The sequence below is a fragment of the Tinamus guttatus genome, unplaced genomic scaffold (assembly GCF_059628265.1).
Source record: "Tinamus guttatus ecotype Peru unplaced genomic scaffold, ASM5962826v1 Tinamus_guttatus_pri_ptg000150l, whole genome shotgun sequence".
In the NCBI taxonomy this organism is placed as follows: Eukaryota; Metazoa; Chordata; class Aves; order Tinamiformes; family Tinamidae; genus Tinamus; species Tinamus guttatus.
The window spans coordinates 10,983,801-11,006,581 of record NW_028288684.1 but is presented as its reverse complement, the minus strand read 5'-3'; the positions used below and the strand labels follow the sequence as shown (position 1 = coordinate 11,006,581).

The 22,781-nt window shown below is 42.0% G+C and overlaps 1 protein-coding gene across 1 annotated transcript in view; it reads left to right on the top strand.

Moving 5' to 3' along the window:
• The window catches only part of DDX10 (DEAD-box helicase 10), a 146,811-nt gene that overhangs the window by 66,661 nt on the left and 57,369 nt on the right, over positions 1–22,781 (top strand). Inside the window, exons 14-15 of the mRNA XM_088522229.1 lie at positions 13,832–13,945; positions 15,257–15,418. Of these exons, the coding sequence (XP_088378355.1) occupies positions 13,832–13,945; positions 15,257–15,418 (276 nt within the window). The remainder of the gene's footprint in view (positions 1–13,831; positions 13,946–15,256; positions 15,419–22,781) is intronic.

The window sequence follows — 22,781 nt, the reverse complement described above, 5'->3', positions numbered from 1 at the left end:
AGACCTTCGCACGCGTGCTCTTTTTGGTGCTTTGAGGTGTTGTGTTTGTCCGTAGGTCTAAGCAAATGCCAGCAAGTCTGCAAAATCACTGTTAGCACCACATTTCAAAAAGAAAAAAAAAAAAGACTGAACCTCCCCCCCCGGCTATATTTTCATTTATTCTGATGCATTTTAGCAGTGGAGCTTCCCAAGCTGGAAAGTGCACGTCTGTTCTCCGGAGCCATCCATGCTGTGCACTGCTCCCGTAAGCTGCCGAACGTCCAGCCTTTGGCATTGCACTCAGTCCAGCTCCTTAATTCCAGCCTTTGGGAAGAGACCGAGCTGTTCCTGGGGAGCAGGAACCAGCGCAGAAGGCTGCACGAGTTTCGACAGAACACGTTGCACTTGCCATAGTCGTTCTCTTAGCCGTGGCTCTTGTTGCACATCCAAGAGGCTTTAACAGTGTTAAACCAAAAGAAAGTTGTGTGCATGGGGAACTTTTTCAGGAATTGTCCCAGTCCTGAGTAACGTGGTGGTGACATGCAAGGTCCGTGGGCTGCGCTGCTTCGCGGGGCTTGCGCTGACCTCTGGCTGCTGAGCTCTTACGTCAAAAAGTCTGGCAGATGTTTTACAAGGGCAACTTTAGCCTGAAACAAAAATTGTCAGCAAAAACTGAATGCAAGTACAAAAACAGAGCATGTGCTTGTGAAGGCAGGCCTGTTATTTAGTGGGGATCTGAAAAGCAGTTCTGAAAAGTGAAAAAATAGCAAGGAATCAACATAATTGTGTGGCAAGACTGTTGCTGATAAATTGCTATTCGAAGTAAGTCTGGGGTGCAGCTGAGAAATAGCCTATCATGTTGTAGCTGCTCATCTTGGTGATTTGTTGTTGTTGTTGCTGTCCTTTTTGTATTTTTGTTGGCTTTCTTTTTTCAGGCAAATGAGCTGTCCCAGGCGCACAGCAGAGTGCCACATAGTTGTTAAAACTCTGCTGAAGAAAGTCTTAAAAAATGATGCCGAATCTCTGTCCGTTTAAATGTGGAAGTGACAGAAATTGCAGTTCCTTATAGGATCTTATCTGAAATGTCATTTTAATGCTTCTGGCTAAAACGACTTTATAATAATGCAGACAGCTGGGCTCTAACTCCTGTGTTAGTAGCTACCTGCTAACTACCTGCTGATAGTAAACTACTCACCACTATGGATTTGTGTCCTGGATTATGGCATTTAGGGCTAGAGGAGCAATGTGCTTGAAGCCAGAAGGTAGCAGTGATGAGAGCCCTTCCATGTTGGTAATCTAAAATTGGAGTGTAAGTAGATTTTCTTGTTTTCCAGTTTACCTTTGTAAGAAAAATGTCATATATTGCTTAGATTCACTGTATTTTCCTCCATTCTTTTTCTTACCTTTCTAGAAATGCAGTGATTTTTTTCAGATAGGATTTTCAGAAGATCCCAAGAGCCTCGTGGCTCTTTCCCTGTAAAGTGCAGTGGGGTGATTCTTTTCTCAAGCTGTGCAAGGATTTGGGAGCATGCTGGCTGCCCACAGCTTAAGGTGCTTATGGTAATTTTGAAAATCCTGTGCTTGGGAGACAGACTCTCTGTGGCTTGTTTGAAAATCCAAGCACTAGTGTTTTGGAAGTGGAAGACTTAGTAACTCCAGATCTCAAATGAGAAAATTTTGAATGTTTGAACCATAGCCCTTGAAAATAAGCAATCCGTGAAACTATGAACAAGGAAAACTTTCTTGAGAAAATGTTCATGGAAAAGGAATTCCATTCTGTTGTCAGATGTATTTTGATTTGAATATTCAAAATCAATATTTTATGGCAAATACCTGATGCTGCCAGTTTCATCAAATTTATTTTTTATTTCAAGAAAGAGAAATATTTCCTTGACTGGTTTTCACAAATCAGCTTCCTGGATGAATTATTTTTTCAAGTAAAAGGATGGCTGCTTCTTCACTTCAGTGAAGCAACCAGTGTGTATATTGACTGGTGGGGACTTGCCAGAAGATAAATTTGATTAAAGAGTCCAATAAGTGAGCGAGTGGGTTCTCGTGTTAATCATCTGTCTTGCATGCGCATATATTAAAGACAGATAAAGAACTCACTAAGAAGAAATATTTACTTGTAGACCTAGCACTGTGTAGTTTGTGTTTTTGATTACCGAATATTCCAATCTTTTCCCAGCTAAAGGATTATCACTTTGCCTTAATGGCCTGAAGCTCACCTGCCTCATTATTTTTCCGTAACTATACTAAATACTGAAACCTACTGATGTTTTAAACAGCAAAGCAGATAAATAAGGTAATAAATTATGCCAATTGTCATCCAGGAACTGCTCAGCAGATACAAAATATATTTTGGTTATGCCCTTGAGATAATCTAGCTTGTGCAATGCAGAGTGGACTTTTTTATCGCGTGTCTCATCAAGTCCTGATTATTGAACGCTGGATACATCGAGCTGCTTTGTCCACTTACAAACACATTGGTCAATTTTTTTCCTTTATAAGGAGAGTTTTGTTTCGTTTTGGACAAAGCATAAGACGTTGTTGCTCACCAGGCTGAAAGGAAAGATTGCCTGTATCCGTAATGATCTCTCAAACCCTGCCGGCCTCCAATAACCTCTGCTTGGAGGTGCTTTGCCTTGTTTTTTCCTCAAAGCGGTTGAAAACGATAATTTAAAAAAAAAATGTATCTGCATTTCTTTAAATGGCTACAGGAGCAAAATCTATTGAATGTATGGTAAAAAACTACTGCAGCATAAAAAGACACACTGTTCAAGCATGGAAGCACTGGAAAAAGTGCTTGTACATTCATTTCAGAACTTCTCTGCTAGAGGAGGAATAAGTCACAGTATCTACTCCAATTTGAAACAAATCAAAACAGTATCTGTGCAGCAATACAAGGTGTTAAGCTCAGATTCTGCAATGGAGTGGAAAAAATTAATTACCCGAGTTTTTCTGCTGCTATATTTCACATAAAAAAATAGGAAATGCATTATCTCAAAGCAATGTCTCAAAATATTCTTTCTGTGGTTTTAAATTCAAAGCTTGTGCATAAAGTCGAATTGGCCATTCTTAGGAGCAGCTCTGTTTGCTGCAGCATCCTTATTGGAGACCATTATCACAGTTGTATAACGTGAGGAGACGTGTACTTGGGAGAAGAGGGATTTCAATTATTCTGTCTTGAGCGATTTCATCCTGCATTACTGTTTCTTTAATAGAAAAAGATTACTAGCAATACCAGGGAGAACACAGATGTTTTCCCACCCATCAGCATTTATTTTTTAGGCTTGCAGATTACAGAAATATTTTTTTTCTGACAAAAAAATGAACAGCATGAATTTGTTTAGTCTTCTAGAGTAAAATGTGGCAATGCGAGTGCACGTGTTGGAATTCACTTGCCTTGCTGGCAACTGATTTGCCATTGTTCCTGATTTCCTTGTTTTGCTGACTTTGTTTCTTTGCATTGACTTGTAAGCCTGGCTTTTTCCGTAATTCTAAAGACTTACTCTTTCAGAATCAGTAGTAGTTAGATTTCTCCCAGCTGTGACCAGCCCTGGCTCTTGGCATAAGGAAAAATCTGTAGCAACTGAAAGGGGAATGTTTCTCACTGCCCAAGATATCTCGACTTTCAGACAGATTATTCTTAATTGGATACATTTCATCTACCATACCTCACCTATCGTGTGTTTCAAAGCATGAACCTATTTTTGCTCTTTTGCTCTCTTCATCTGTTTCAGATTATTTTTAAAATCTTTATGTCTATTAGTTCTTTAAAGACACAAGGCAGAACTGGAAGGATTGTGAGTTGATGTCAGGGACTGAATGGCTCTAACAGAAGTTGCTGCAGCCCCAGTGCATTAGTAGCTCCGGGCTCTTTCCCTTGATGTACCTGCGAGGTCAAGCCCTGGGAGATGGAGCAGTTCCCTCTGGTGCCTTCTCTGGTAGCACTAGCAGTGTCCTGCTGTTACTGGAAATGTCTTGCTGACCACGCTGAGGTCATCATCTTCCATTGCCCTGTGGTTCTGGTGGCTCCTTCCTTGGTGCTCGTCCTTGCTTTACGTTGGAAAATCTCCCTGGCTATTTGTCTTTCAGGGCGACCCATCGTAGCGTCCTGTTGTACCTACTCTAATCCCTGACATTTCTGTTTTCCTCAGCAAACACTTTTCTGAGTGGCACTGTATAAATGTTCCACTGAAATTGAAATGAATTAGTGCTGTTATTTCCTTTGTCTGAGAAGCCAAGGCACTTGTTTTTATTACAAGTGCATCTTGGGCATACCTGCGTTGTAGTACATCTTTAATTCATTTTCTGTTCCCTTCCATATTCATACTTTGTCATTCCTCCAAAATTTACTTACAAGTTGAGTGCCCTTGTCCTGGAGGCCAAGTTGTCTTTGCCTCCGCAGTAGCAGAACAGTCTTGCTGAGCGCTGAGGGAGCTGGAGGTCCTGACAGGTTTGTCTTTGGTGGCTGCCTCGTCCATGCTGCTTAGCAGTCACACTCTTTTATTTGTTTGAATTTTAGTTATTTTGACAAGGAGCTCTTTATTGCTTCCCGTAAGGTGGGAAGTCTTGGCTTACCCTCAGTGTGCACCTTGCCTTGCTGGGGGAAGGAGGTCTCCCTTGTGTCTGGCCCGCTCTCCAGAGTGGGGTGATCATTATTCCCTTTCCATCTGCACCTTTTGTCTATAGGCAAAGGTCTAAATCCTCCCTGAATATGTTACCATGAGGGCTTTTGTATTGATTTAATGTAATTTTCTCCACCCAATTTCCTTTTTGAAAGGGGAAGAGAAAAGTTAGTAAACTGAGCATGCAGGTGTTCCTTGCTGCTCCTTGATATCTGCCCGCTTTTCCAGGAGTGGGGAGTGAAGAGATTATTTTCACCTCTTCTACTGCTTCAGAAGCAACAGCAAAAACTTGTTAGTGTACAGCAGCACATTGGCTTACTAGACTCTGATCACCGTATCCTGGCAACTGAAAGTATTTTTAAACAAGTGTTTCAGTTTTCATCGGTGTCGTTCTCATCAGTCACTAAATTGTGAATTTGATAACTTCGTAATGGTTTGTTTGTCACCACAAATTCTAGCGAAGTGAGAAGAATGAAGAAAATAAACATTTATTAAATGAACCACCATCGCCTTCAGGCCTGTTTGCTTCTAGCACTATCCCATCATATGCCAGGCTTGCAGAAAGACTGAGTTACATGGAAAGCATAGAAGGTGAAAGCTCACAGTTTTGGAGCCAGCTCCCTGTGGCTCCACATTTTTTTTGAAGCCCTTGTTCCTTGTTCATTTATAAGTGATCTCTAAGCCCTCTAATTTATCATCAAGTTCTTGTCTCTCCTCAATAGCTAAGCCCCTGGATTTAGGCAGAGTTTAGTCTCAGATGGATGCAGCCTCCTTGGCTGTGCCCGTTCAGGGGGGCTGTGTTTGGAGAACGCCTGGCTCAGGGTTCACGTGCTCGTGGGGGCAGCTGTCTGCAGGCGGCCGAGGCGAGTCCATGGCCTGGCCTGTGGTCCGGAGAGTAGCTCGGATTTTTTCCCCCTCACATATATTAATACCCCTTGCTGTGCAGCTTAGGAAGGTATCAAGGGAATTCCTGCTACTTCTCGGCTTCTTCAGAGGGTGCTCCCTGCCTCTTCCCTCTCCGCAGGAGCCTGCAGGAGGGCTGCCTCAGGAGGAGCGTTGCCAGCAGGTGGAGGGAGGGGATCCTGCCCCTCTGCTCAGCTCTGGTGAGGCTGCACCTGGAGCATTGGGTGCAGTTCTGGGCTCCCCAGGACAAGAGGGACGTGGAGCTTCTAGAAGAGGGGCCAGTGTAGAGCGACAAAGATGATGAAGGGACTGGAGCATCTATTGTATGAGGAAAGACTAAGCGAGCTGGGCCTGTTTAGTCTGGAGAAGAGAAGACTGAGAGAAGACTTGATCAACATGTACAAGTACCTGAGGGGTGAGTGTAGGGAGGATGGGGCCAAACTGTTCTTGGTGGTGGCCAGTGACAGGACAAGGGGTAATGGGTGCAAGTTGAAACACAGGAAGTTCCATCTCCATGTGAGGAAGAACTTCTTGACTGTGAGGGTGACAGAGCCCTGGAACAGGCTGCCCAGAGAGGTTGTGGAGTCTCCTCCTCTGGAAGATCTCCTCTTCTCTGGAGATCTTCCAAACCCGCCTCGATACCACCCTGTGCCTCGTGCTCTAGGTGTCCCTGCTGGAGCAGGGAGTTGGACTAGATAATCTCTAGAGGTACCCTTCGACCATCCTGTTCTTCTGTGCTGACAGCTAAAATGGCAAGTACGATTTGTTGTTGTCTTTGTGTTAGTTTTCCACCCCTTCAGATCCTCGAAGCAGCTTGTGCTGGCATGAGCCAAGCCCCCGTGCAAGCCCAGGGGAGCAGGGAAGCCGCTCAGGAGGACAGGGCAGGGAACACAAGAGCTCTGCTCTTGGCGGTGTCTTTAGTCTCCCTTGAAAACATGGAGAGAGGAACCAAGCTACTACTTTTATAAAGAAGGAAGATGATAAACTTAAAAATACTCTTTTTCCTATTATTGCAACTTATGTGCCAGCCTTTACTTGTGTAGAAGTGTGTCTGTCAACATTGTTTAGGATTTGGCCAGCTGGCTGGAAGAGCACTAGTAGCTACATTCCTCTCGATTCTCTTGCGGACTATGAGCGTCTCGCACGTGCAAAAGGAGGGGTAAATACTATCCCAAAAAGGTAACCTCTTTTGAGAGCTGGAGCCTGACTATCATATTTTCTGTCTGAGGAGAGTTCAGTAAAAAAAATGGTTTAAGCAGCTCCTGCCCTGGTTACTTGTACATCCCTGCTGCCACTCTTGATGGCTTCTGAGGGAGGCAGGGGCATGTTGCACTTGTCACAGATGGGTAAAATATATTCAGCCTCAAAGTAGAACAGCATGAAAGTGTGATCTTCTTGTCTCACCCTTTGACCTAAGATTCCTCTACAGAGGATTTTAAAGCATAATTTTAATGATGTTATGGCTTTTTATTTAAACCCTAACTGCTTTAGTGGTTATATAAAAAAGCCATTTTTTTGGAGTAACTTTTTCTTACTTCTAGCTAATGCAGGAGCACAGAAGAACCAAAAGATCTGCATTCTTTAATTAGAAAACACCAGACTTTTAGTTCATTAAAACAGCTCAGCATTGTCTGTCTTTGGCTTTCAGTGACTACATTTTTCTCACACTGTCAGTGTGACTCTTGTACCCCAGCAGGTTTCCATGCGCTGCGGGCTCTGGGGGTTTGTGCACCCCCAGGCAGGGCAGTGCCTCCTCCCGTCGCCTCTTGCCTGGCCTCGGTGGCGCAGGGCGCGTGCAGGGCCCGCGAGGGGACAGCGGCCAGCTTGGCCCCTCGCTGCAGGGGGACCCTGGTTTCGGTTTTGTCGCCCTTGCAGAGCTGTAGCAGGATAAAATGGGAAAAGCTGAGTCAGGTTTTCCTGACTCCTTTACTCCTCTTTGACTGATTGATTTGTTTTTAAGTGGCAGACTAAGATGACATTTGCGACGCTTTGTAATTTGGTTCAATATAAGATGTGTTTACGCTCTCATTTCTAATTTGCCTTGTGTTTTGAAAATAGTGTCTTCCTGATGGCCTTTTCTTGCTTCATAGTGCAAGTTCTGCAAAGGGAGTGTGAATAACAATCAATTAAACCACATTTTCCTTGTTTAATTGATGCTTGAGGAACATGCTGCAGTCTTCCCCCCGCCCTCCCCTTCCATTCACTGAACTGCAATCCCTAGCCCCGGATAACTGCATCTGAGTCATCTGCTTGACATTTCTAAGCTGCCGTGGAGAATTCAATAGTTACTGTGTGTTTCTGTTAGATTTTATCAGAGAAAGGTTGCATGTTTTAATGACACCTTCCCTTGTAATGACGTGGGGAGGGCTGGAATGAAAACACTTCATATCTTGATCTGGCAGCACAATTAATAGCAGTATTAATCATTACTGTGTATGTCTGGTATATTAGCCTCAGGCAGCCTTTAGGTTATTAGACTATCATAACATTAAAGTATTTTGTTGAAATACATACCAGTTCTACCAAGTCTTTGTCAGCTCCAGAATGAACTAGAACTGTGGTGTGTTTGGTTATGGACTGGAGTCTCTTGGAATGGTTTTACCTTCATTTATTCAGACATACCTAGTCATAATTTATGTTACTTTTTGCCTGGAAATATGTCCAATTCAATGTTGTGTTGCACTTTTCTTTAAAAACACACAAAACACCCTACTCTCTACACGTGAAGTTATGGTCTTGCATTGCTAAAGGCTTCATGTTCTAGGGATGTCGTCATCCCGTGTGCTGGCAGGGAATGAATGTTCAAGCTGACACAACACACCCGCTGCGACGTTCTCTGCTCCAGTGCACTGAGGTCTTTCAGAGTGAGCTATTATCCAATCGTTATTACAAAGTCTGACTCACAAACTCCTCAGAAAGTGGTTTTGTTGTTACAAGAGCTAATACAGACAAATTTAGTTATTAATTGTTAACAGTATAATAGCTGTGAAGATACTGGGGAAAGTTTTGTAAAATGAGGTGCCAGGACTTTGCAGATCCAAGCCGAGAACTATTTGTTATCATATGCCAAAACTAGTTATGTTTGTAGTTTATGTAATTTATCGTAATCAAATCAATTGTTTGTTTGTTTTGCGGGGTGAGAGAGCTCAGTCCTGCTCTAGAGTGTTCTTGAAATTCTTTCTCTTCTATGGAGAAGTCATGGCTAAAAAAAGGTGCATGTTGGGGGAAGAAGACCAAAGCAGGAGGGCCAGGAGACATTGAAACAAGAAACAAACAAAAAAACCCACCCCATGATTGTATGATTGTACAGTACTTCTTGGTCATGGTTTCTTCTGGTATCATGGTATTTTATATCAAGGTAAACCAGTAATGCTTCCTTTTTTTTTTTTTTTTTTTTTTCTCTCCAATGCTGCCACTAGAACCCCCAGGGACTTTGTGTTGCAGTTATGGTTTGTGATGAACATCCTCAGCAAAATGCACTATTTTCAAAGTGTCTGTTTTCAGATAGCTGTGGTTTCTGAGTTCATCAGGCTTTGTGTAATTTACAGAATAAGTGATATAAATTCTGCTACTAACAGTTTTTATGCTTGATTTTTGATCGACTGTTACAAGAAAGATAAATTTCCCCAAGATCCCAAATTTTCCCCAAGCTTTTCCCCAAGATCCCAATTTTAAATTCTGATAGCAGCTGTTGAAATGAATGGCAGTGTCTTGTGGAATATGCTTTCACTTACATAAAGTGTAGTAATTCAGTAGAAAATTATATTAAATGTTTTCAGCAATTTAGAACTGTTTGAGAAATGTAGTGTCAGCTAGAAAGGGGAGCAAGATTTATCATTTAAGAGTTATTTAATAAAACTTTATGTTCAATGACTTATGGTTTTTTGTTTTTAAGGAGAAAAGGGGTTTTTGCTTTGTGTTTTTTTTTTTTTTTTTTTTTTTTTTGAATTTAATGAATGTATGGGGTGATAGGGACTGGACTTCAAACTCAGACTGGGACACTTGGATTAGTGACCACAGACAGGATTTGAGGCTGGAGGGATTCCTGCTCCTGCTCCCAGATCTCTCCCAGTGTCTAAGATTTGGTAACCTGAATTTGGTAAGACTGCGGCTTGTTCTATGAAGAGTGACTTCGGAGGCAGGAGAAATGAGGGGCCGGTGAAAACATGAATGTGATTAGACTCACTCCTGGTGCTGCTGCTTTCTTGAAGAAGTACAAAAACAACTGGGTGAAATTGGAAACCAAATCGATTTTGTCTCAGAGGAGCTGCTGTTGAATTCTGGGTAGAAGGATGATAATAATAGTGGAAGAAACTGAAAAATATTTCCAAGTACATGACCATTCTGCCTAGTCATTTCAACATACAAGGAGAAAACTTCTTAAATCCCCCTCTCCCAAAAAGCAGTAACACTTTTTATAGCTAACATGACAGACAAGTGATTATATATTTTTTTCTCCTGTTATTTTACTCTGCTGCAATAATTTAGTCTTGTCTTCAGACAGCTGCTGTGGTGAATATACTTTCCTTGCTTTCACAGGCTAGCTGAGTTGAAATTAAAAAGAAATTCGTAGTTGGAAACAAAGCACCCTTTACGTTTGATGATTTGTAACACTCAAATTGCAATGTCCAAGGCAAACACATCTGTCTCGGGTACAGTTTGAGTCTGTAAGTGAGCTGTCTTGAGCTACTGAGGATTATGCACTCAAAGTCCACACTATTTACTTTATAAATTTTATTGCTATGAAAAAACAGAACATAATAGCAAAAATGTACTTATATTTCCATTTCTAAAGCACTATATTTTATCTTTCTGCCTTCACCACTTGAACTTAATTTATGGAAATAGTTATAATAGTGCAGTCTGTCTAATGATTGCATTAAATAAGTATTTATACATGAGAAGCAGATTGAGGATGTCACTTGTTTTCTAATATATACTCGAAACGAGAAATATTTTCTTAGCAAAAATTGTAAGCAAAAGGTAGTAAAATCAGAGATCTTAAACTTGTTTGTATCTTTAGTTAGAAAACTTTTTTCTCATAGAAATTTAGCTAAGAATACCAGATCTCTTAATAAAGAGAACAAAATCCTGCTTTTTCTCAAGGAAAAAAACACCTTTCTTATTAGCTCTATTGTTTTTGCTTATATAACAAAGCATTTAGATTTTCAAAGAGCTAATTTTTGTTCTAACTCATTAACTCATCCAGCAAACCATCCGATGTGTGCATGCAAAAGGAGGTGGAAGTTTAGGCTTTTGATTAATAATAAAAGAAAATCCCCCAGTCTTCTAGCTGGGGCTATGTTTAATGAAATTTTGATAAATTCTGTGTGACCAATTTATAATTATATAGCATTTTAAAGTGGTTGATTCTTACTCTAATTTTGTTTGATCAGTTCAACTGTTACTACCTCTTTATAGAAGAAAACCTGAGCCCTGAGTACCTTTTTTTTTCCCCCTGGGTATAGGGCAAAATGTTCTTTGTGTTAGATCACAGGAAGGTTGATGTGAAGGCTGGAGATCACCTAGTCCAACCCCCTGCTCAAGCAGGATCATTTGGAGCATGTTTCCATGGGTCAGGGCCCAAGGGCTTCTGAGTATCTCCAAGGCAGGAGCCTCCGCAGCCTCTCTGGGCAGCCTGTTCAGTGCTCTGTGTCACCCTCACAGAAAGTGTGTTTTTCCTCATATTCAGCTAGAAGTTCTTACATTTCCATTTGTGCCTGTCGTCTCCGACTATCACTGGGCACACTGAGAAGAGTCTGGCTCCATCCCCTCTGTGCTTCCCTTCAGATACACACTGATAGGATCCCCCGAGTCTTCTCTTCCCCAGGCTGAACTGTTCCGGCTCTCTTGGCCTCTGCTCACAGGAGAGGTTCTCCAGCCCCTTAATCATCTCAGCAGCCCTTCACTGGGCTCACTGCAGTAGCTGCATGTCTCTCTTGTACTGGGGAGCCCAGAATGGGGCCCAGATGTGGCCTCACCAGGTTCACACGAGGTAGCCCTTTCTGGCTGAAAGGCAATTATACACCAGCTGTGGGCTTTAACTTGAATTAACAGCTTGAGTTAAACTTTAGATTCTCTTTAACGCGTAATAAACCTGCCCTGAAGCCTTTCGTATATGCCCCCTTTTGTTCCCATTTGCCTGCTTTGATGGTATAGCTCAGCTTTGAGACTAGATTTGTTGTGGTAGATCTTGGTTGAGCAAGTGTTGACATTCAGTGTGTTATGAGGGAGCGGGTGAGCACGGAGTCCATCCGACTCAGGTGCTTCAAGCCCAGGCCTTGGTCTGGCCGTAGGAGCAAGCCTAGCGCTGACGGACACGTTCGGTGTCTGCTGATCCGGCGACGTGCGTCCCTGGGGCTGGAGCTCTGCGTACGCTGCGAGCTGAGGGGTTCCCCGGTGCTCCGGCGTCGCATCCCTCGCAGCACTTGGGGCTAACAGGTCAAGGAGTCATTTAGCAGCCGAGCGGCGGCCGCGGTGCGTTCGAGCCTGCCGAGAGAGACGGTGAAGCCAGGTAGCAGCGGGGTTCGATGCTCACCAGCTTTGTGCTGGTACCGGTAATCCTGGTAGTGCAAGAAGAAGATTAAAGAAACAACCCCAAAAGCAAATGGTAGAAGAAAATGCTGTGTTAGTGAGGAATGTCACTCTTTCCGCTTGAAGGAACTGTCTCCTTAGAGTCTTTCTGTGGACAATTACTGTTGTGTGAAGTAGCTCACACTCTCAGGGAAGGGCCTTGCTTGTGTAGATGCTCAAACACCTTTTGCAGGCGGGTGTCCGCCGGGTGAGCGGCGGGAGCTCCTCGTGCCGCGCGCAGGGCTCGGCAGCGGCGGCAGCCCCGAGGCTGCGCGGCCCCGCTCCGGCCACGTGGGCTGCTGCAGGCCCTGTTCCCCCCGGCCGTGCTCGTTACTTGGTATCCCAGCACATTAGGTGTCACAAACCCTTTTTCCTCTTAGTAAGACTGTAATTTTTTTTTTCTGTTATAGTTCACATTTCAGTACGTTAGTGTCCTGGCCTTACTGACAGTTGTTTTTTTTCTCTTTAATAATGTAGTGTAGAAACTGGTGTAGAACATAAAACTGGTTAAAATTGCCATTTTCTCACTGCTTAAAATCGCCAGTGAGAAAGAATTTCAAGAGAAGTTTAAGTTTTCCTTTTTCTTGCTGTTTTGATTTGACCACTTCTATTATATATCACTTCTATTATACTGTTTCCAGGCAGCCACTTCTTCCTGAGTAGCAGAACTTTGCAGTTTTCCCAGAATAATGAACGTGTTGTGTGTCTTCCCCTAATGAGTCGTCGTGTATTCCTGCGGGATGCCTCTTGCTATGAAGGACGCGCGGCAGCGGTGGTTCGTGCTGGAAGTGCCCGTGTGAGCTGTCAGCCACCTGCTGCCTGAGCACCGTATGGCTTCTCTTGGAAACCGGGCTCTCAGGAAAGGCCTGGAGGTCGGAGATCTCCGAATGCGGCGTTTCCGTGGCCCTTTGATGGCACCACAAGATGTGTGGCTCTGCTAAACCTATGTGGGACCATCTGTGGACTTGACATTGGTTTCTTTTCTACTGCATTTCACAGGAGTAGTTGAAATGCCATCTTACTGTAGCACACTGCCTCCCAAATGAAAAAATACCCTGGGTGAATCTTCTATCTTTGTCAAAAATAAGCAGTCTCACACTTCTCCTTTCTTTCCACCAACAACATTGCACACAACAATAATAAATGCAACTTCAGGACCAAAGTGTTTTAAGCAGAGATACTGTTTTGATCAGGTGCACTTTGTGGGCAGTTTTGCTTTCTCAATAGTAGCCGGCAGAGAACAACCTCAAGATGTTGGAAATGGTATTTATGTCTTTGGATTTCACAATTTCTGCTTACCTCTTGCTTTCCCTGGTCTCTTTATAAATGAAACCTGGGTGCCAAAGTTTTTTTCTGATGCTAATAGTTTTTGCAATTTTAAAATATGGCTTAATGCTAAGTGCCCTCTAGTAATTATTTTTAATACCGTGATGCAAGTGCAAAGAGGGAGAGTCGGGAAAGGGGAAGGCTCTCGCAAGAGCAATCGTTCCCTTCATGGACACAGAAATATCTCGGGCCATGGCGTGTTATCCTGGGCCTCCGGTGTGACAGGGCTTATTAGCTGGCATCTAAGCTACCAAATCTATTGTCCTTGTCCCCAAAAGGTCAGTGAGGATGAGATGGTGTTCACTGCTGCTATGGGTTAAGTTATGCTGTTACAGTGGAATATTACCGTGCTACGCTTTGAAGAACAAACTCACAACAACAAAAGTAATCTAAGAAATCTAATTTCTTCTTTTCTCCAGAATGCCTCAAGCTCAAAGTTGAAGAAAAAAGCAACTAAAACGCAAGAAGCTAAAAAAATCTTGAAGAAGAAATTTAAAGTGAACACAAAAATAGTCTTTACTGAGGACGGAGAGGTAAGACCAATTTGGAACGTGAGGTTTTCATAATTGGGTTCAGTTTTGCAAAACAGATCAACTTGCATTTATGTTCAGTTTCTCTAAGGAAAAAAAAGAAATGTTGAGTACTGGCCTCTGCCCACACAGTATGCACATGTTCATATGAGAGTTGCTGGTATCTTTATTCAACCCTACCTGTTTGCTGCTTATTAAACCCAATTGCAGGTAGAATAAAGATCTCCTTTTCCTTACAGAAACTTCCTTGCAGCAGATGCTCCCTTCCTCATAGCCTGGAGTGGAAATACTGGAATTAGAGAAGGTCCCTGGTTCTCTTTCCAGCAATCACTATTTCTACTTTGAAATGTTGTCAGAAAAGCAAAGGACGCGCCAGCTAGGGCTCCTGCCAGCTGGTGCCGATGTAGCTGAGCTTTTAAATTTGCCAGTAACTTAATTGGATCTTGCAGTAGCCCCTGGAAAAATGTATTGATTTTTATACAGAGAGGAACTATTGTAAATTGCTCGTCACTCTAGGGTTTCGTTGTGGTAAACTCGCAATATAATCTACACGCTCCACAAAGTTTTCTAACGTACGCTCCCACAGCTCAGGTGCTGTGCATGTTATTTTTTCCATTTCTGGTGTTTAAAAAAAAAAGTAGCATTTTTTTGCCTCTCTGGATTAATTTCAGTAAAGTCTAAACTAATAGAGATGTCACATTTACAAATATTTCACTTGTTTTTTTGACCTAGCATTGTGATATTTCTAAAGTATTTTATACAGGTGAAAGGATCAAAGCCATATTACAATTTGTGATGAAATATAAAAGCTTTGACAAGTTTCTCAGTTGATTAGAAATGGTATATTCAAATATGCAAAACTAGTCATCTCTGAAATGTATGTGCAAGATTTACATTGTTCATACTTAAATATTTATATCTAGTTATATATTATGTTCTTTTCCAAGTAACTCATTTGAAACCGGCATTATAAAATTGTCATATAATCATCCCTGATCAGTGAAGAAACAACAGAAATATCGGTCTGCTTGGGTTTGGAGGACATTTTTTGCTGATGTTAACTGTCTGTCTGGTACCAGGAAGAAGCTAGAGAAGAAAGCCACAAAAATAGAAATATATGAGTTCATGTGCACATGCTCTTATGTTTAGAAATATGCAAAAAGAGAAGGAAACATAAAATTAATAAATGAATGTTCAGAGATTTTAGCTTTCATTTTTAGTCAGTTAAAATGTGTAGTGCATTGCCTAGGAAGTCATAACTTTGATGCATAAAAAACATTTCTATTCATTGCTTCTTGTTGTTGTTTAATTTAGTTGGTGCAGCAGTGGCCTCCTGTGCAGAAATCCAGTTTGGCAAAAGCAGATGAGGAGGATGATGCCAGTGGTATCAACTTAGATAAAGTGAAAGAAATACTGCGAGAGGAAGACAAGTTTGACAAAGAAGAATACAGGAAGAAAATTAAAGAAAAACATAGGGTAAGTTGATCTTTTCTTCAATTACTGAAGTGCGAAAATAGACACTGTAGTATGTTTGAATAGCTCAGTAAGAATATGTATTCAAATACATTAAGAAGTAAGTGTAATATAAGCTTCTTTTTTAAACTCAAATTAAACATCTGTTTTATTCCCAGAATTTCTAATTTCCACAGCATTTTAAATATGTTCTTTCACCTCTTTGTAGAGGTAAAAGAACTAGATCCACTAAATAATTACTGATTGATGCTGAGTGTTCTGGTGTGGATTAAGATTTATATTTGAAGAAAATAATTTGGAGAGGATTTGGGAAAACTTCAAGTTATGTTTGGGCACTTAAGTTTTACATCTGAAGTCAAATTCTACTTAACTCACTTAATTTGAAAATCTTTCCCTATAGTCCTGTTATTCATTTGAGTTCTGTGAAAACGTCACCTAATTTTTCATTAACGAAGTGTTATATTTGGAAGTAGCTGCAAGGAGATTGTGTTTACTGTCCTGGAGGGGAAATCATAATCAGCTTTTTCAGGATAGAAAAGCACTCGCTTCCAAGAGTGCAGCTTAATAAACAAGGAAGGACAGATTGATTTATAACTTTCCAGTCAATCTGCCTTTTTAGTGACAAATTCATATACTTCCAGAGTGAAGCTTCTGTATATCCATCATCGGAGTGTAATGATTAAATACTTCATCAATGGGTCCCTTAACACACCTTCATCTTTATAATGCCATAGACCAAGTGTCATTGATCATATACTTGCATTTTAAAACACTATTTTGGCTGTAGAGGTACTATGAAGAGAAATGTCTTTTTCTGAAAGCGTGACAGATGAAAGAATTTGACATGCCACAGTATAAATACTTTTTTTTCCGCTAATTAAGGAAAGTTTTAAGTTAGCTGTAACCTACCTTACTGCGTGCTGAGAGGAATTTATTTTTCACATTTCACCTAGTTATTGTCCTTTATAAAATGAAATAAAAGAAATGCAGGTAGCATTGGCAAAATGGAAAAAAAAAACAAAAAAAAACAAAAAACGAGGCTTCTGACTGAGGGGCTGTGAAATGTGCCTCTGGTTTCCAGGGCTGCCTTACTGCCTGCAGGCACTGTGTGCAAATTCGGGTTTGTTAACTTTGGTTTAAAAATTAGAGATGAAAAATGGTTAATATGGGAAGTTCCTTGTATGTGATGAAGCTTTCAGTTTCGTGGTTGTGATTTAATTTGTGAAATGATGGCCCTCAACCCAGTTTCTAGAAGGCTTCAAGTTTGACATACTGATGAATTTTACATATAAATGAATACGAGTTGTATAAGGTAAGGCTGCTTGCCAACAGAGTGTGTTATTTTATTGTACCATACTGCTAAGCCACTCGTGCCCTTTAGGCTTCTTGGCAGCTCGTGCTGCTTAGGAAATAGGTGTAATGGTTGTAGGTTGGAAAGTATGTGACATCCTGCTCTTTTGGCTGGTCCAAGTAGGGGCAAGTGGTACCTCCTTGCTCCTAAGCGGCCTTCATCTCCCTGGTGATCTCCTCAGGTCCCTCCTTCCCGCAGCCTCTGAAGAAGCTACGTTGTTGTTATGTGGAGAAGATGATACTCAAAATTTTGAGTAGAAAATATGTAATTAAAGTCATGCTATAGGGAGAAATTCCTTGACATAGTAAGACTGGGTATTCAAAATACTGTTTATCTGTTCAAGCTTTTGGTTTGTCACTTTTTTTTTTTTTTCCTGAATTTGGTGCATTTGTTAGTGGGGCAGGTCAAGTTTTCATTATCAAAGGGATAGGATGTGGAAAGAGATTTTTAAGACTGAACCAAGAGAAAGACCATTTGACCTGACTAACAATAAAAGTGTTGCATCCTCATGTTGACTACTCAGTGATGTTAAAAATTCACCTACCTCATCAGGTTTCCCTTCCCGAAAGATGAGAGAGTCACTCAGCAGACTCAGCTTTGATCTGAATGAGACTAAATTAGGTGTATGGTTAAGAGATTCCTCACTGAGCTTTGTTTAATGGGTTTAGTCCTGTAGCTATTGAATCCAGTTTGGAGAAATCCCACGGCAGTCCGTGACGCTGCGTAGTGCTTCAAGAAGGGCCTTGTACGAGAGGTGCTCTGCAAAATTGCTGACTTTGTGGGTCTGAAGTTCCTGGGCTTGGGTATGTGAAATGGGAAAATCTCTGCTGTATAATGGGACCAGGGCAAAGCGTCTTGGGACTTCAGTAGGTGCTGTAGAGGCAAGAGTAATGTAGATATATGATGTGTATATGGTCTGTGCAGAAGTCTAAATCACAGAGATCATCTTCTGAGAGCCAGAGATTAAATTAAATACATCACATTTCCAGGTTATGTTCTTAATATAAGAATCTTGGCCATAAAGATCAGTTTTTGCAGCCCAGCATGCTGACCTGCAGATGTTCACTATATGTGGAAAAATTAAGTGTTCACCTTGAATCCCCATTTTAGATACAGTATTAGGAGAAGGTGTACAAGGCAGCTTGGTAGGATAATAATTTTATATTTTTTAGAAGTGCTATTATGAAAGTTGGATGCTTTCAGCATATATACATATCTATATATGCACAAATATTACTACTGAAGAGAGACATTAAATATATGTTTTTTGTTTTAATAACCTAACCTAATAGATTTGGCCTCTCAAGAGGCCGAGACTGTCTTGTCCGTGGCAATCGAGTGCAATAAATAGTGCTGTTTGCAGTTAGATCACAGTTTGTGATATCTAACATTTATCAGGAAATGTATAAAGGGTAAAATCTAGATTTGTGCTATTCTTCATTTTTTGATCGTGATTTCTGCTTATATGTAGAAGATAACCAAGTCTGAGAATCAGCAGTGCCAGTGCTGTGTGCTGCCAGTTAGGTAATACAAAAATCATCACAAGAGAAACATGGTAAAGCTGATTAAGGAGGGAATTCTAATTTAAAGGAACCAGAGGCTCTCCAGATGCTGTGCTTAGCCATTGCCAGTGTGTCCTAGTGTTAGAGAAGCACGAGAGGGGGAATGAGAAAAATAAATTTGGGGGAAAGAAAATTAGGCAGAAAGAAAAACAAACCTTTTCAAGTATTAAGGGATGTTGCCTTTAAGTATGTATTCATATTGCTGGTAATATATGCTGATTGAAGAGACCCCAGAATGGTCTCTTGAAGAGGCTTTCTCAGATTCCTCTTCCCGAGGATGGGGCACCTGATGGCGGCACGCGGAGCCATGGGGAATATGTTGCAGGAACGCGGATCCTTCCCCTAATAACGTGTTGTCAGCCCTGGGGAGGGCACTGCTGTGCTCTGGCAATCTTTCAGTAGGATTAGCTTGTTGCTAAACCTGCAGCCTGGAGTAGGACCTGCTCATTGTGAGCCTGCTGCCGGGGGGGATACTCTGAAGGAATTATATGTATGACAGCTTACTAAATAAAAATCCCAGAGAGTGTGGGGAGCGTGGCCACATGCTTGTGAGCAAGGCTGTGGAGCAGTTGGACAGTCAGCTTAGAAAGTAAATGGAAAATTAAATGACTCCCCTCTTTTTTTTTCTCCTCTCCCACTTTCCTGGTGTTTCTTAAAAGACAAGTTTAATTCTTGCTTATGGCCTATGTTTAATCTAGAGTCTATGTAGCTACAGCTGAAACCTTTAAAAGTTGTGTCTGTGAGCAGGTGGAACACGGGATCGTGCCGCGGCCGCGTGCTCTCGAGGAAGGGTGAGCAGGGCGCTGCCGCGGGCACGCGCGGCCGCCCGAGCTCCTGCTGCTGCTGCCGGCCCCCCGGCCTCGCCTCCAACCCGGGAGATGCCAGGACTGAAAGCATTTCTCTCTAGAACGTGTGCTTGCTGCCATTGCTCCATTCCGTGCTTTTTATTAAAAAAGGACTGTTTACCACTTTTTTAATCTTCGCTTTCTGGTGGATTTGTTCAATCTTTCATGCCAGGTTCTTTGCTCAAGCTTTTGCTATTGCTTTCCTGGAGAAAATTAAGCTGTCAGTCAAAGGCTTTCACCCCTTCCTCTACACTTCCCCCACTGGCATTCAGGAGTCCTTCATCTAGAGAATCTTAAATCCATCACCTTGACTGTGAATCCCTGTCTTGAACTCCTGCTCACTTTGCTGTGTCCCACTGTCAGTTAGCACTCACCACAGCATGAATTCTGTCAGCACCTTTCCTCTCTGCATTAACATTTAATCATTTCAGTCCTGGCTTTGTTTTCCCTCTGTCCCTCGTGCAGACTGGTCCAGACGCTGTCCTGGTCCAGCTGCCATGTTTGGTGTCAGTGGCTGTGACAGCTGGGCCTTCTTCTCTCTTCAGGTCTCCTACCCTCTTTCTCCATTCCAGCTTATTGAAAATGCTGTAGCTAAATTTCTCTTCCCTGCCTTTGCTTTAAATTTGTTCAGGACCTTTTACAGCACGTTCATTTTTCTTCCTCTTTTCGCTCCAGCAAGTTTCATATTTCTGTATCTTGATTCCTGCTTCCTCCTGTTCATTCCTTGCTTTGTTTCCCACTGTGCCTAATGCTTAGCACAGTTTCAGCTGCTCTGTATTCTCTCCAGTTTTTCATTTCTTCCTTTAAATCTCTTTTTGAAATTTAAATAGAAATTCTATTTAAACCTTATATGGGTAGATTAGAAGACAAGCAAAGCGTAAGTGCATTTTGGTTTTGTATAAACTTCCATGGTAATGAAAATGCATTTCTAATGGAGCAGTCTGCACCATGGCCCATCCTGTAATCGGAAAGTCCTTTGAAGTGAGTGTGTGCTAATCCCTAAAGTCACTACAGCCTGTAAAACAATGACTTAGAATAGCAATAAAAATGAAAGTCTGTGAAATCATAGGTTATTTCATCTAGCATTGTGTATATTGCATGTGCATTCAGATTTTGATTTAGACTGTAAGTAAATGGATTTAGAAAAACTAGCATTATCTTAAAGCTTGTCATTTTGTGGGTCATTTTTGCACTGAAAAATCCTGTCTTAAGTTTTTTTTTTTCAGTATGGTCTTTAAGTTTGAAGTTCTTGGGGAAAAACAGAACTTTTTAAAATCAGAACTTCTCTAAAGTATAGATGAAAAATAGTTGCTCTGTCATTTTGTGGAGTGAATATGTCTATCAACTTGATACGAATTTTCCTCTCCCAACTCTTTTTCTGATGAATAGCAGAACTATTGAGAAAGTATCCACAGGCCATTGCTTTTAAACCCATTTCTGAATGTCATTTAAATGAGCACAATTTTCAGTATGATTAGAAATATGTTTTGGTGCATTCATGAGATGCTTAGATGAAATATGTTGTTGTGCCTTAAGGCTTGTGGAAACTTGCAAAGCATCTACACTATAATTAGCTCTCCGTTGTGAGTCTTACGTTTGGTACCTTCTCCTTCCTCTGCAAAAGGGGGAAAATGTGATGGATAAGATAACTAAATAAAAATGAGATATAATTAATACTCGCTGAAGTTTTGGAAATAAAGTGAGTTTTAGCAGTTGGTGACAAGGGAAAGGTAGTGACACGGATCAAGATGATAGGACAAGAATCCTGCACTAATGGATATTTAATGAGAACGCAGCAAGAGGTATGAGCCTGAGCTCTCTGGAAATGTGTAAAACCTCATAAACAGCATAAATGGAGAAGGGAATGTCGTATTCAGAACATGTTTTCCCACTCCATTTTTTATAAGTTTGCAACTGAAAATGCACTTTTTGGGGAAGAAAGCAGTTGCATAGAGGGAGTCATCTGGCTGTTTAATGGCCTCTCTTTCTTTATAGAGCTCCAGGCTGAGAAAAATGCTCATTGGTGCTGAAGGAAAAATGAAAAAACTCTTGTTTCTCATCTCACCTTCCATCAAGGAAAATATGCTCTTGATTCGGAATGAGCCGCCTGAATAGATTGCTGGGAATGGTTCTGGGGCAGGGGCAGGGCGCTGCACAGGCCCTTGCTGCCGCGCGGTCCAGGCCGCCCCTGCGCGTCGGGCACCTCGGCACGAGGGCTCGGCAGCCGTTGGAGCTCCCACCGCCCGGGATGGCCCGGCAGGTGCTCGGGTTGAGCCTTGTACCTCGCGCCTGTGGTTTAAACGTGGCCCATATTTCCTGTTGCTGGAACCTCCCGATGCCGCGGGCGCTTCCCGGGGCCGGAGCTGCTGCCGGCAGCGGCTGGGGCTGTTTCCTGGCCTCCCGCTAGCGCCAGCAGCCCCACACTGAAGCTACCCCGTCTTTCCAGCCCTGTGCTCCCTTTCCTTAATTCCGGAGGGAATACGGAGCTATTAGGGGGACTCTATTGAAACGCTACCTCTGCTACCTCTGTGATTTGTCTTCCCTTCCCTAAGCACTGCTCTTAATGGGAAGACAGATATTTTACATCAGGAGGGTACACTGTAATATTTCATTCTGTGTATGCTCCTTCACTATAATATTATTTCTTAATTAACTCTTTCCAGGGCTAAATGAAGTACTGCTCTGTTCTAAATGTTCTGGAGGTGACCTTTTATATACTAAATAACTTAGAGATTCCGATTGAGTATACTTCCCCCAGTGAATTTAGTCATTTACTTCCTGCGTACAATTTCATTCCTGTAAGCGTGAGGCTGCAGCCTGTTAAGGGAAGCCAAACGGGTGGATCTCAAGAGGCAGATTTTCCCTCATCCCGCTGCGTCAGAGCCATCCGTGCGGCGCGACCCGGGCTCCGCGGCCGTGTCCTGGGCCCTGTCCCGCGGCTGCGCCCGCGGCAGCAGCACCCCCACGGAGCTGCTGCAAAGCCTTGCACACGAGTTCTGCCGGTGACAGAGGTTTATAAACACAGTCCGTGTTTAGTTTTATAAATCTTACTGCTTTTTAAACAAAAAAATGGAGCAAATGGTAATAGATCACTGAAAACTCACTGAGGGAGTTCAAAGAACAGAACATGCTCTTCAGAATCTTCGTTTCAGCAAATGCTGCTCCTCGTGGCTAGCAATATAATTGTGTCCAATTAATAAAGAACTGCATGCACAGTGCAGTGTGCAGAGCACATGCCATACAATATGCCAGAAAATAGAAATGTCCATGAAAAATCCTGTCTGTAGCTTCAAATCAGTCAATACATTAATTCTGAGGAGAAGTTATATTGTATTTCAAGGAGAAAAATAACTGCATGATGAAGCCTCAATGCTTATTACAGTCTTTATTAGGGAAAGCACTTGAACTCTCCTGTTCCAGGCTGTGTGTGACAGACTTGGGTGGAATTGTGCACTGGTTCAATGTGTTTGCTGTCTGTACATGAGTGATACAACCCTCTTGGGTAAAAAGTATGCCCCTGTAGGAACAAAAGAGAAAAAGAAGGTAGGAACAAAGAGAAACATTTAGCTGAACTATGAAGAGGAGAGGAGGGTTTAGAGATAGAAGTG